Source organism: Orcinus orca, chromosome 3 (assembly GCF_937001465.1).
Source record: "Orcinus orca chromosome 3, mOrcOrc1.1, whole genome shotgun sequence".
In the NCBI taxonomy this organism is placed as follows: domain Eukaryota; kingdom Metazoa; phylum Chordata; class Mammalia; order Artiodactyla; family Delphinidae; genus Orcinus; species Orcinus orca.
Window position 1 is genome coordinate 93,739,606 of NC_064561.1, and position 14,770 is coordinate 93,754,375.

The 14,770-nt window shown below is 42.9% G+C and overlaps 1 protein-coding gene across 1 annotated transcript in view; it reads right to left on the reverse strand.

Annotated features, from left to right (window-relative positions):
• The window catches only part of REEP5 (receptor accessory protein 5), a 43,435-nt gene extending 40,671 nt beyond the window's left edge, over positions 1–2,764 (reverse strand). Inside the window, exons 1-2 of the mRNA XM_004267450.4 lie at positions 2,513–2,764; positions 1,765–1,858 (exon numbers count right to left, since the gene is read on the reverse strand). Of these exons, the coding sequence (XP_004267498.1) occupies positions 1,765–1,858; positions 2,513–2,630 (212 nt within the window). The 5' untranslated portion in view covers positions 2,631–2,764. The remainder of the gene's footprint in view (positions 1–1,764; positions 1,859–2,512) is intronic.
• Positions 2,765–14,770: the final 12,006 nt, after the last annotated feature.

A 14,770-nucleotide genomic window follows, 5' to 3' on the forward strand; every position in this document is an offset into this window, starting at 1 on the left:
GCAACTATACTCTAATAAAAATTAATTTAAAAACAGACAAACAAAGTGGCTCCTGCTAGAATTAATCCACTAGGTCAAAGAAAAGCATGTCCAAGCCCTGTCTGCCTTCAGTCACATCCACTTCCACATACATGGATCTATACATCCCACCCAGAAACAGATTTTTACTTTTCTAAAGCCCATATCAATCATCTAATCACACCAACAGACAAGGTTATGTTTCTCACAAGATTACTCACCAAATAGCACAGATGTGGAAAAAATGTTTTTTATGCTCTTCAGTATTTTTAAAGATCCACAGTCTTCCCTAGTTCAAAACAATTCAAGCAGCTAGGCAGTTATTAAATGTGATCAATAAGATCTGAAGCACAAACTTGAAAAATGCTTCAAAATCTTTATTACTAAAAGAACTCTTCCAAGTAGAATACACAAACAGAAGAAAAGTAAAGGAATGTTCTACCTGGTTATTTTGTCCATTATCACAGACACAGTGATGTGCAAGCCATTTTGAACCAGTGTTGCCTACAAACTTTCTATCTACACCATCTATTATTTTATGGAGAACTGCTATTCTTATAACTTTTTCATTGATCTGAAAGTCAAACCAGTTTTTCTGGTCTGTCTTCAGAATTGTTTGGTATACACAAACAGTGTGGATGGTACTTTAGCCGATAATGCTGGAGAGGATCTCCAAATTCAAAAGCAAGTAGTGTCCTATATGTAGCTAGATTTTCTGGAGCCACTAAGGGTCTGTACCAGACTAACTCAGTAATTACTACTTATGTAATTTCGATTTAATTTTTCAAGTCCGAACTTTTTCTAAAACACATTTCCCCTTTCTAGTCATATATTAAATTCTAGCCGGGCCTAGGATAGACACAGTCGTAATAATGTGTTATTGGTGTCTTAGCCTTCCAGCTGAAATATTTTCTTCCTTTTTTTTTTAATCCCTGTGGTTGAGGAAAGTTGTACAGACCAATTCAATAGAAGTAAAACCCACCAGCTTTCTTGGGAAGAACTGTAGAATACAACAAAATTTATTTGTGGGGAAGCATAATTCCTATTGAATGAATGGAAAAATGAAATTGTAGAATATTTTCAAATTAAACACACTGTAGAGTAAAAACAGCCTCAGCTAGCAGAAAAGTCAGATCGTAATCTGATAAGATTCACTTGCCATTTAGATTAATTATATAGATGGGTCATTTATATAACCAAGGAGATATATTAGGGATGCATTTTATAAGGTTTGTTTTTGTTTTTATACTAGGGTAAGTGTTTCCCATTTGCCTGTAATAAGTGGCGAGCCTTTTTAATATAAAGAAGACAAAATTCTCCCCAGTGTCTGAATTAACATTACTTCTGAATTAAAGAAGCTCTAATTGATGGGGATTTACTGTGTACATAATATAAGGTGAAATACACACTGAAATAATTATTAGGGAGAAAGAATCGGCTCTCTGTACCCGTTGAGATCGTCCCACCAGTAAAGGTCGACTTTGCTCTGCCTTTCATTTGTGCAGCTGTTAGAAGGCATACACTCCGCCAGTTTAACCTGATGAAATATACATTTCGGCTAGTCATCGGGAGATCAGGTGTCAAGGTAAAGCTCTAAAATATGTAACCTTAAGCAGTCAGTTACTACTCTTTGGTCCTCTGACCACTCTCCCAGGGAAATGGGGATGGTACAGCAACTAGAACAGCTCTGGATGGGGGAAGGGGAGTGAAGGGGAGGAAGGGACGGTTGCAGGGGGAGCCACTTACGAGACGTAGGCTGGGTAACCAAATCCTATCAGGTTGCAGAGGAGAGAGGCTCCATAACCGAACACCAGGTACAAAGCCACCAGCCCGATGACACCTGCAGACACGAGGAGGGAAGTGGGTCGGGTGGCACACAGGCGCTCCAGCCGGGCAGCCCCCGCCAACACCGCAAAGCTTGGCCCGTTCTAGGCACTGGAGAAAAACCGCACCGAGGCTGGGCCCGCGCCTTCTCGGGGCTTTGCCTTTGGTCTGGGGATACTGGCAGGCCGCACCTTTGTGCCCTTCCTTCCCCCGTCCCTCCCGCAAGGGGCCCCACGCCACACTGCGCACCAGCTGCAGGAGCCCCGCTTCCTTCCCGGAGGGTCTGGGCAGGCCGGGATTCCGGCGCCTGCCCGCAGCCCCTCCCGTCCCGCGCCCAACTCCGCGGAGGGTCTGGCTAGGACCCGGTACTCCGCCACGGGGACCCCGCCACTCGGCGTCAGCTCTGCGCTCGGCCACAGGCACACGACACTGGGCCGCAGGGCAGACACGTCAGCGCCGGCCGGTCCCCGGCCCCACGTCCCGGGCGCTCCGCCACCGGGCCGCCCCGGGCGAGGTCTCTGGCCCCTGGCCTGTCCAGGCGGCCACTTCTGTCCCCGACGACGCCACTCACCCCCGTCTGTCACCGAGCCCGTGGTCCCAGCTGCGATGCGACAGCCGCTCCCGGGCCGGGCAAGCGGCGGGATCCCGCGGGCCGCAGCCCCACACTCACCGAGGGCCATGTAGCTCCGGTTCACGCCGGTCTTGGCCTCGAGCTTGGCCAAGATGTCAGTCATGCAGTTCTTCTGGTGAAGGAACTGGTCGAACCTCTGCCTCATGGCTGCAGACATGGCGGGGACCGTCGCGCCGCCGCCTGGGACTGCTCCTGGTGCCGGGTGGCCGCAGAGCGAGGTGACTGGGGCGGCGCCGGGCGGGGCGGGAGGCGGTCGATTCCCGAGTCCCTCCGCTCGCGCCCCGCAGCCCCCCTCTTCGCCCCGCCCAGCCGCGCCGCCCCCTCTCCCTCCCGCGGTCCGCAGGCGACCGCCACACCCTCGGTGGCGGCGCTAGCAGCCGCTGCTCGCTGCTGGGCGGCCGCCCACTGCCTCTGTTAACTGGGTAGAAAGAGGGTGGTGAGTCTTGTGAGGTGCCTTCGGAAATCTTACTCGAAAGGAGGGGGCAGGCGTCCTTGTTGCTCCCACCTAAAAAGTAGCGGGACTGGTTTGATGTACCTACCCTGTTCTGCTAAACCTGCTGAGACGTTTTAAATCTAGAAATTGAAATGCTCGACCATCCTGAAAGAACTCTTTGGTTGCAGACCTACTTTTCCCTTCGTTGTCAGTACTCGGCATAGTTCTTCTCACTTACAGATAGGAGTCTTTTTGAAAAGACCCTTGAAGAAACTTAACACACCCTCCTCTGGGGACACCATTTCCAAGAAAAGTCCTGCCCTACACTGCTTAAACCATTTCATGGTGGGCTTGGCATTTGCTTGGTCTCTGATACCATGGAAACTTTTCCAGACCCTGGCTGCGAAGTCAGTAGTGCGCGCTTGCCTACAAGCAAAATTACCCTGCAGAAGGTAATTCCAAATCTTTGGGCAGAACTTCACTTTGCTTCCTTCAGAATGTCGTGCTCATGCTCTTCCTCCACCTAAACTTAGGCTCTTGTTATCGCTCGCCCGTATTATTTCAGGAAACTCCCTTTGAAAGTATTCTTTCTTACTCCTGTGATCTGCACTCTGCTGCAGAGTTTTCCTGGTTGCTTAAGCTTGAAAGGCTCTCCGTTCCCTACAGACCAGAGCTCCCATTCCTTAGTATAGCATTCACTGGCCCTGTGCACAGACTTGCCCCAACATTCTCTCTTTGTCCTGTGCAACCCCTCTGCTCTTTCAAATTGACTTTACAGTACTGCCTTACACTTCGGTGAAAAGCTACCTTGCCCACTCTTAGCCTTTTCCTTTTGTGCTAATTCTCCTTCCTCTTTTCTTCCCCAGATCTTAGCTCAATTCTCTCAGTAGTCCCATGACCATCCAGGCAAATCAGTGACCAAATTAAATTTAAAAAAAAAAGTAAATAAACCAATAATAGGATTACTGTGATAGCCTCCCCGCTGAGGTGTCCATTTCTGTCTTTGTACCTACAGGCAATTCTCAGTGTGGCAGCCAATTGGAATATTTTTAAAATGTGAGTCAAGTTGTGCTGTCTTTTTGCTCTTAACCCTCCAGTAGCTTCCCATCTGCTGGCCTCAAGGTCATAGATGATATGTGTGGTTCATCCTTCTCCCTTCTAATTTCATCTCCTATTGCCTGCTTCCTTGCTGTGCCTCAAACAAGCTGAGCCCACTCCTGCCCCTGGGCTTTTACTTTTTTGCTGTCTCAGTGGCTCTCAAACAGCAGTGATTTTGTCCCCCACAGGACATGTGGCAATGTCTGGAGACATCTTTGGTTGTCAGATGAGTGGTGACAACTGGGGTAGCAGATGTTACTCACCACTACTAGCATCTAGTAGGGATGCTGCTAAACATCCTGCGATGCACAGGTCAGTCCCCCCCACCGCCCACCCCCGCAAAGAATAATCCAGCCCCAAATGTCAGTAGTGCTGAAGTGGGGAAACCCTTCTCTATCTAAAAGCTCCAGATAAGCACTTAACTGTCTCCTCCCATTCGTCAGGTCCTTGATCAAATGACAAATTTGTGAGGCCCTCTCTGATCCAGAATTGCAACCCCCGATGCTCTCTAGCCACTGTCTTGCTTTATTTTGCTCTATAACACATTACTGTCTGATAGTCTATGTGTTCTATTTGTATTTTTTTTCTTTCCCCACTAAATTATGAGATCCATAAACGTGGGTATTTTTGCATGTTTTGATTATATCTGTGTCTCAAACACCTAGAACAGTGCCTGGTACTTAAATAGGTGTTCAGACTATTTGATGAATTAACGAATATCTAACATGCATTGTACTACTCAGTATTCTATGTGTTACATGTACTAATTCACTTAATCCTCACAACAGCATGGTGTAGATACTATCTATTTTATCCTCATTTAAGGGAGGGAAATGAGATATGCCAGGGTCTCAAAATTGATAAATGTCAGAGCTAGAATTCAGACAGGACTCTTACCCCCTGCTAATACGGGTTAAATTGTGTCACCTGCAAAATGGATAAGTTGGAGTTAAAACCCCTACCTTATTTGGAGGTAGGGTCTTTATAGAGGTAATCAAGTTAAAATGAGGTTATTAGGGTAGACTCTAATCCAATATGACTGGGTCCTTATAAAATGGGGAAATTTGGATGCAGAGACAGACACACATAGAGGGAAGATGATCTGAAGACACAAACGGAGAAGCCAGCCATCTACCAGCCAAGGAGAGAGGCCTTCCCTCACAGCCCTCAAATAAAACCAACCCTGCTGACACCTTGATCTTGGACATCTGGCTTCCAGAGCTGTGAGACAAAACATTTCTTTTATTTAAGGCAGTTTGTGGTACTTTGTTACGGCAGCCGTAGCTAGTACAATTGGCTACGAGGATAACTGAATTTTGAACTTTTTAACCAGTTGTGTGTTTGTATAATTTCCTACTAAGTGAGTACAGTAATTATTCATTTGGTTGGAAGTCAGTGTCATGTTTTTGAGAACTTCAAATGATTCACAGTTTGATAGTGTTATCTTTTTTAAGCCAAGGAACAACATCTTTCAAGTTAGGTATTCAAATCAGCCTAGATTTTTATGACTACGTTTCATATAGTGTCAACACACTATGCATGAAGTATTTGGAAACATACCATTCATTTGGACTTCTTTTGTATAAATATTGCTCCCTTCCCAGTTTCCTGTGAAGCTAGCTTCCAAATTTTTTCTTTCCTCCGTCATTCTAACACTGGCAAGATGAGGCAGCAAGGTAAGGCGTAGTGTGTGTGTGGAGCACAGCCTCTGGATCCAGCCTGTACAGATGAAATCCCAGCGCCACCATTTAGCTGTGTGACTTTGGGAAAGTTACATAAGCTCTCTGTTCCTCTGTTCCCTCATCTGCAAAATAGGGGTGACAATAGAACCTATTTCATAGGGTTATCATGATGATTGAATGAGTTGCTATTTGTAAAGTTTTTGGAAGAGTGCCTGTTGCAAAATAAGTGTTGGTTAAGTATATATATTCCTTTCTTTTCTGTTTTTTTGGCTTCTGGGATCTTTAGTTCCCCGACCAGGGATCGAAACCATACCCCCTGTGGTGGAAGCATGGCGTCTTAACCACTGGACTGCCAGGGAAGTCCCTCTTAAATAATTTAAGAAAGAAGAAGAAAAAACACAGCTAGATGCTAAAATTGAGATAGAGGAGTACATAGTTCTTGCCTTTAGGAAATGACAGTAAGGTTGAGGAGCGTGGGACCCTTAGCCCATTCAGGCACCACTACAAAGCTTAGACTCTTTCATAGCTAAGAAAAAAGATGCAGAAGATAAGAGCTCAGACTTGGATCTCAAACCATTCACCTACTCGTATTTATGGAGTATATCCTAGGTGCCAGACGCTGTTAGACCTGGGAAGCAGACAGACCAGGTCTCTGCCTGGAAGGCGATGGAGCAGGCTGGCCTGAAGCCCGCTGACTTTGGCAGTTCCTAAGAAGGAAGTCAAACTAACTCGGGATGATGCAAATGCTATTACTCTACCCTTTCCTGAGCTAGGGAAGAAATTTCTGCCCGAGACCTATGATCAGGTCACTTTTGTTCTCCACAAGCTGTTTCTTCAGGTTAAGATAATCTCTTAACCACTTGAAGTCATTAACATATTTTTGTTCTAACTCTCATGTATGTTAGGAAGAAGTTGTAGGGCATAGTTTGCCAGATAATCTCTTTGTTACCCACCCCACATATGGAGGGGGGACCCTGGCTTTTATTGGAGCCTGGCACCCATGAGGTAGCCAGCCTTCTCAGTCAGGAGACCCTCTGACCCTGTGGACACAGCCCTGTTGGACACACCCCACCTCCCTCTGCTGGAGGAGGCTAGTGGCAACATGTCATAGAAATAAAAAGAGGAAAAGACGAAGTAAGCAAAACCTGAGGCACAGACGACAGGAGGAAAATGCAGAGGCTATTAATATAACTGAAGCAAGAGTATTAAAAGAAATAAAATGTGAAAATTACCATGCTTCATTGAATACATTTGAATTACATTTTGTTTGCCTCATTTGTCTTATTCTTAAACATTTTCTACTGAAAATATGGACAAAGCATTTTATTGTGTTTCCATGTATCAAACAAGAAGCTGAATTTTAGAAAATTACTGCTCACGATTGAGAATAAATCAACCTGGGAATAACCTATTGTTTAGCAAAAGATTTTTATTCTGAAATTAAATATCATATGCCATTGCTATTGCCCATAAATCTAGAGATTTTCACCAGGTATAAAATGGCCGTCCATTTCTCTTATAGTCCCTGCACAGGAGACAAATAGAAAATAAGTCACTGGTAGGTTGTTTCTCTATGTTCAAGACCATTTAGTCCAGTTCTGGACAAACCATGGCATTTGGATTCCATACTGAGATTGTCCACTGACCCTGGTGTCTGGTTCCAACCACAGAGAGCAATCCAGATTCGCCTCATAGCCTATAGGGTGGTGTGCATTTTTTGCTTTTCTTTCCATGGAGGAGAAGGAGGAGAAAGATTCAGACAATTTTGTGCACTTCCCTTTGTGACTAGGCATCAGGAAAATGTACTTAACTTGAATAAAGGAAGCAAGCAGTTGTCAGTTTCTTGTGGCTGCTGTGACAAACTACCACAAACCTGGTGGCTTAAAACAACACAGCCTTGTTGTCTTACAGTTCTTTCTGTCAGAAGTCTGAAACACGTCTCACTGGGCTAAAACCAACATGTCGTCAGCAAGGCTACATTCCTTTCTGGAGGCTCAGGGGAAGATCTGTATTTTGGCTTATTTTGGGTTTTTGGCAAAATTCAGGCTCTTGTGGTTGTAGGACTGAGGTTGCCATTTCCTTCCTCATCTTCAAAGCCAGCAGCAGTCGGTCGAATCCCTCTCATACTTCAAATTTCTCTTCCTTTTTCTTCCATCTCATCTCTCTGACCCATCTTCCTTCCACTTTCATTTTTAGGGTCTCATGTGATTATGTTGGGTCCACCCAGATAATCTAGGGTAATCTTCCTATTTTAAGGTCCATAATAAGATCTGCAAAGTCCGTTTTGCCATGTAAGAGGACATAGTCACAAGTTCTGCATAGTACGGCATGGACATTTTCAGGGGGGTCATTATTCTGCCTAACGTACCAGCCATACATGGAAGGTCCAAAACCAGTCTCAAGTTCCCTAGAAAGAATGAATATGTTAAGATCAATGAACTGGTGTAGCCCTTTTATTCACACTGAGGGCCCACCCAGGACATGGCAAAGGTTTAATTAAGGCACAGGTCCTGAAGCAGATGCCCTGGGTTACTAGCTGCAAAATTTTAGGAAAGTTCTCAAACTCCAAAAGCCCCACTTTCCTTGGTCTATAAAATGAAGGTAATGTTAGTATCTACCAGCTGTAGCCTGAATGTTTGCATCCTCCCCAAATCCATATGTTGAAACCTAATCCCAAATGTGGTGGTATTTGGAGATGGGGTCTTTGGAAGGTAATTAGATCATGAGGGTGGAGGCCTCATGAATGGGACTAGTACCCTTGTAAAAGATGCTCCAGAGAGCTCTCTCGCCCCTTCCATCATGCAAGGACACAGAGAGAACATGGCAGTCCATGAACCAGGAAGTCAGCTCTCACCAGATACCAGATCTGGCAGCTCCTTGATCTTGGATTTCCTAGCCTCCAGAGCTGTGAGAAATAAATGTTTGTTGTTTAAGTCACCCAGTCTATTTTTGTTATAGCAGTCCAAATGGACTAATATAATACCTCATAGGGTTGTTGAGACAAATGGCATACTTCATCTAAAGCACTCCTTAGGGCTTCCCTGGTGGCGCAGTGGTTGAGAGTCCGCCTGCCGATGCAGGGGACATGGGTTCGTGCCCCGGTCCGGGAGGATCCCATGTGCCGCGGAGTGGCTGGGCCCGCGAGCCATGGCCGCAGAGCCTGTGCGTCCGGAGCCTGTGCTCCACAACGGGAGAGGCCACAGCAGTGAGAGGCCCGCGTACCACAAAAAAAAATAAAAAAATAAAGCACTCCTTAGAGTGCCTAGCCTCACGAGTGCTGGCGCTAATCTGAAAGATTCATACATACGTGAAGTATCGTAAGAGTCGATACCTGAAATTCCTCTCTTGTCTCATCCCTTTGATTCCAGTATCTGCTATCTGTGAAAATAAAAATACTCTAGAAGAAATAAGAGCATATTTTCATCAGCAATTACGGGAAAGAGGAAGGAAAACAAAAATTTTTACTGAGCACCTATTTCGTGTTAGCAATTTGTGTCCATGAAGGATCTAAGAGCATATTTTAATAGAGTGGAGGCACCGGGTGCTTGAGGATTTAAAAAGTAGGCTTTCTCCAGGTACACAATAGTGAAACCAAGTTGCTAATTTCCTATTGCGTTTAGGACCCTTTGACTAATCAGTGGCAAAAGGAAATGGACTCGCCAGGCCTGCACAGATGCGAACAAGGAACTGACCTAACAACGCATGCCCGGTCAGGTCAAGCTGTCCTCTGACACACAGCAAGCTGAGGTATGCAGCTCTTTATCACTTAATAGTCTCCAAATGCTTCCTCTCTCTCCTTGGGCTCTGTCTTTCATCCTTTTTTGGATGGGTTTTGGCCCAAGATCCTCCAGCTCTTGGACATCATTCATGCTGTGAGCACACTCATTGACTCAAGAACATGCCTCTTCCTTAAAATACGTAAATAACTTTTGCTTTATTATGAGGTCTGCCGTGCACTTAGGAGAGGATGACTTGATCATGTAGCCTTTTGCTTATTATCCAGGATGGTCTCTCTAAAATCAATGCTGATGTAGATTTATAACTAGTTAGTATTGAGGGGTTTGGAATAAGATTTGGGAGTACAGGCTGGATTTTTTTGTCACTTATGTTTCTAAGAACTCCTTACCTATCGACCACCGAAAGAAAAACTCTCTGCTGAAAGTGAGAATGTATTAGTATAAAAAATTATGCTGTACGTACACTGCCTCCAAAAATATCACCTGTTGTGTGTATCGTCTTAATCAGCTTTACACAATCTACTGAAAGTCACAGTGTTGAGACTTTTGATGATCATTCTTAGGCAAACAGTTTGAACTTGGAAACATTAGTCATTACAGCTGTAACTTATAATTTTGTACAGTTGTCACTAAATTTATGTTTAGCACAGTACACCAAGTCTACATCACCTGAATATTTGGTATGTTTATAACACAGTGACATATGAAATGGATTAAAGGAGGAGTTTCCATTTCTGGATTTTGGGCGAGTGTGGTTACTTACAGCATATGTCTTTAACATGTAGGAGGACCTTTATACTTAGATTGCTTGATATCAAGTTCACAACTTTAATGTTAATGCCATGATTTGGTTAGATACAGATATCTTAAATAAGCCACAAAAGACTTGAGTGCAAAATTAAGTGGAGGATAGGCAGTTATCTTGATAAGCGAAAATAAAAACATTGGCTCAATTTCAGAGTAATCTATTTAACATAATTTTTTATAGTTACCTCAAATTACTTTTTCCAATTTGTATTAATTCAGAGGAGAATAAAGAAAAGAATCAACTTAGCCTGAAGACCTGCATCAGTTTATAGAGTATGATTTCTTTTCACTTGCCTTAGATTACATCCCCACTGACAGAGGAAAGTGGAGAGTTAAGCAAAAATCTTTGATTTTACTGCTAAAAATTATATGAACAATAAGTTGGTGTAGACAGCCCCATGCTATGGCCTTTTTTTTTTTTTTTTTTTTTTTTTTTTTTTTTTTTTTTTTTGGCGGTACGCGGGCCTCTCACTGTTGTGGCCTCTCCCGTTGCGGAGCACAGGCTCCGGACGCGCAGGTTCAGCGGCCATGGCTCACGGGCCCAGCCGCTCCGCGGCATGTGGGCTCTTCCCAGACCGGGGCACGAACCCGTGTCCCCTGCATCGGCAGGCAGACTCTCAACCACTGCGCTACCAGGGAAGCCCTGCTATGGCCTTTTAACAGAGAAAAATTGGACATGGGTAGATTTTTCAGGATGACTTAGAATGGTCAGTGCTGTTTTTGTCAAGTATAGAAAATATTCCAGAATATACTCCTCCACCCTTGAAGTCACTTTCCATTAATATTAGACCTAACTATTTAGATTTAATTTGCTAAAGGTTTCAGACTCATTTTCAGAAGGCTACTGAATCATCAGTACTTAATATTCATTCATTCAACATTTATTTACTGAGCACCTACTAACTGCTAGGCACTGAATATACACCAGAAACCAAGATAGATGAGGTCCAAGCTTTATGTATCTCAAAATATTTGATATCTATCAGTGAGAATTTGAAAGAAACTTTAATATCTTAACCCAATACTTACGTTTTTCTTCACTAAAGAGAAAACTATTATCAAGGTCAAGAAACTTCTCCACTTGACCATTATGTGGTATCATTTGTTCATTCTTTACCAGCCACTGTCTACTCTGCTAGCAGCAAACCCTTTCCAACTCCATCAGCTTTTCTCTCCCCCTTTCCCCAGATCCAACAGGAGTTGGGGGAGTAGTGACTTCACGGATGAATCATCATTATGCCACATTACATAATAAATTCATAAGTGCTAATAGTGGAAAAAACTAAACAAGGGGGAAAGATCCATTGTTTATCCCCCATCTTCCAGTCTCCCAGTACTTCCCTGGTGGGGTCAGTTGTGAAATGATCAGACCCGTGAGGAGTGGGAGGGAGAGCTAATCATTGACCTGACCAAGCACCTTATGTTAATAATCTCCTTTTATTCTGTAGGGAGACATTTCCAACTGTATAAACAGACATATTATTGTTTTACCTTAATGCAAAATGTGTTGGCAATTAGAAATTTTTTGTTATACCAGTGAACTAATATCTGTTAACAATGAGATTCTGGCATCCTATCCCACTTGAGTAATTCTGAGGAAAGGAAGCCAGAATAGCAGAGTCACCCCAAAATAGCCTGAGACTACAGCTTTGGGCAGGACAACCCAAAGCCAAAATTGTGAGGTGAGCAGAGCTATTTATTCACTGACTCATCTGTTTTATGCATATCTATATAGTGGCTGTGATGTGCTAAGCATTGTTCTTGAAGGTGAATAAGATGCACTTCCTGCCCAAAGAAATTTATAAATTTTAGCTTTCCTCTCCTGACCTTTTCTTTTTAACCTCTGTACCTCCCTCATATGTCCAGTATCCTAGTACTTCTTGTTCTTTGCTCTCTTTATTCTCTCCTGTTGTCAAAAGCTCTTCTTAATTAGCTACAAGTTGAGAATAAATTGATTGTTAATTCACACTATTGTGTAAAAGACTGTAATGGCTAAATTCATTGTATTCTACTATCTTTCTCAGAGGTGTTTGCATTGTCAGAGAAAGGAATTCCTTAATTTGAAGCAGTGACATTAACGGTAGAGCTCTAGACATTAGTGAAGCAATAATGGAGCCTTTCTCCCCTTAATGTATGTAATTTCCCAAGGTCCACCATAAATGAATAAGGCTAGTCCTGACTTTGAGTCCTGAATGATCAGTTCACTTTTTGATACGAGTCCTAGTAAACCAAGCTGGCTACATTTTTTTGTGCTAGTACAATTAAACCAAAATCTTTTAGATATTAAAGCACATTTCTCCTTTCATCTATAATTAAAGTTCTCACAACTTTTAATTTTTTTTAATAAATTTATTTTATTTATTTATTTTTGGCTGCGTTGGGTCTTCGTTCCTGCGTGCGGGCTTTCTCTAGTTGCGGCAAGCTACTCTTCGTTGCAGTGCACAGGCTTCTCATTGCGGTGGCTTATCCTGCTGTGGAGCACGGTCTCTAGGTGCACCGGCTCAGTAGTTGTGGCACATGGGCTCAGTAGTTGTGGCGCACAGGCTTAATTGCTCTGTTGCATGAGGGAACTTCCCGGACCAGGGCTCTAACCCACATCCTTTGCATTGGCAAGCGGATTCTTAACCACTGCACCACCAGGGAAGCCCAGTTTTCGTGATTTTTAAAAGTCGTTTTCTCTATTATGCACTTACTCATTCAATAAATGCTGTTGAATGCCTATAAAATGCCAGTCATACTATTAAGCAGAAATAAAAATTCCTATTGGCATTAATAACACAAAGCATAAAATAGATAAGCACAAATTTGACAAGATATTGTTGGACATTTTAAAAATATTTATTTATTTATTTAGGCTGCTCTGGGTCTTAGTTGCAGCACGTGGGATCTTAGTTGCGGCATACGGACTTCTTAGTTGCGGCATATGGACTCTTAGTTTGTGGCATGCATGTGGGATCTAGTTCCCTGACCAGGGATCGAACCTGGGCCCCCTGCATTGGGAGCATGGAGTCTTACCCACTGGACCACAGGGGAAGTCCCTGATGGACATATTTAAAGAAAACTACATAACTTGACTGAGGAACATAAAAGCCTTGGGACATATTCAATATTATAAATGTGTCAGCTCTTCCCAAATGTATCCATAAGTTTAACACAATCCCAACATTTTGGATTTGACAAGATGATTCTAAATTTCACCAGTAAGGATAAGCATGCAAAAATAACTAGTAACATTCAAAAAAAGAAATATATGCGGGGAGACTGTCTTATCAGGTATATAGCTACAGTAATTAAAGCCATGTATCCTGGTGCAAGAATGGACAAATGGGGCTTCCCTGGTGGCGCAGTGTTTGAGAATCTGCCTGCCAATGCAGGGGACATGGGTTCGAGCCCTGGTCTGGGAAGATCCCACATGCCGCGGCGCAACTAGGCCCGTGAGCCACAACTACTGAGCCTGCGCGTCTGGAGCTTGTGCTCCACAACAGGAGAGGCCGCGACAGTGAGAGGCCCGCGCACTGCGATGAAGAGTGGCCCCCACTTGCTGCAACTAGAGAAAGCCCTCGCACAGAAACGAAGACCCAACACAGCCAAAAATAAATAAATAAATTAAAAAAAAAAAAAAAGAATGGACAAATGAGAAATAAAACAACATATAGACAGACAACAATATATACGTAAAAGTAACATGTGAAAAAAAGCGGAGGGGAGGACTTCCCTGGTGATCCAGTGGTTAAGACTCCTCTCTCCCAATGCAGGGGGCCCAGGTTCAATCCCTGGTCAGGGAACTAGATCCCGCATACCACAGCTAAAGATCCTGCATGTCTCAACGACGATCCCACGTGCTGCAACTAAGACCTGGTGCAGCCAAATAAATAAATAAATAAATATATATATATATATATATATATTTTTTTTTTTTTTTAATGGAGAGGAATGGTAAAAACAGACATCTAAAAGGCAAAAGCAAATCTGGAAAATATTTCATGTGTATATCACAGACAGGGTTAGTAACTATGTATAAGCAGTTATCTAAGAAAAATAGGAAAATTACAAGAAAAGTGGACAAAGTGAATAGGATAATTCACAAAATAAGAAAAATACACAACAACCATGGGAAACATGTTCATTCTCACTTTAAATCAAAAACTGCTGGTTAAAACAATGAGATACCATTTTTGACTGGTGGGTGAAAAAAAAAATTAAAATTGATAATACCCAGGACTGATGAGAAAGTGCAGAAAACATACAGGAGGATATTCTATCAACACTGTTTTAATACCAAAAGATAGGTAAAAGCCTAAACCCAATAAGTAGACAATGGATTAAATGCTAGAGTATAGCTGTACAGTGGAATATTATTAAACAATTTGAAAGATGACATAATTAAAAAGGGTGACAAATTTAAAAAGAACAATTAAAAAGGGTGACAAATATTTTAATGGACATGAAAAGCTGTTCATTATGCATACTTTTATTAATTTCTGAAACAGTACATGCCTTTTTAGAATAGATGCATATATATATATAAAGTAAAAAATTT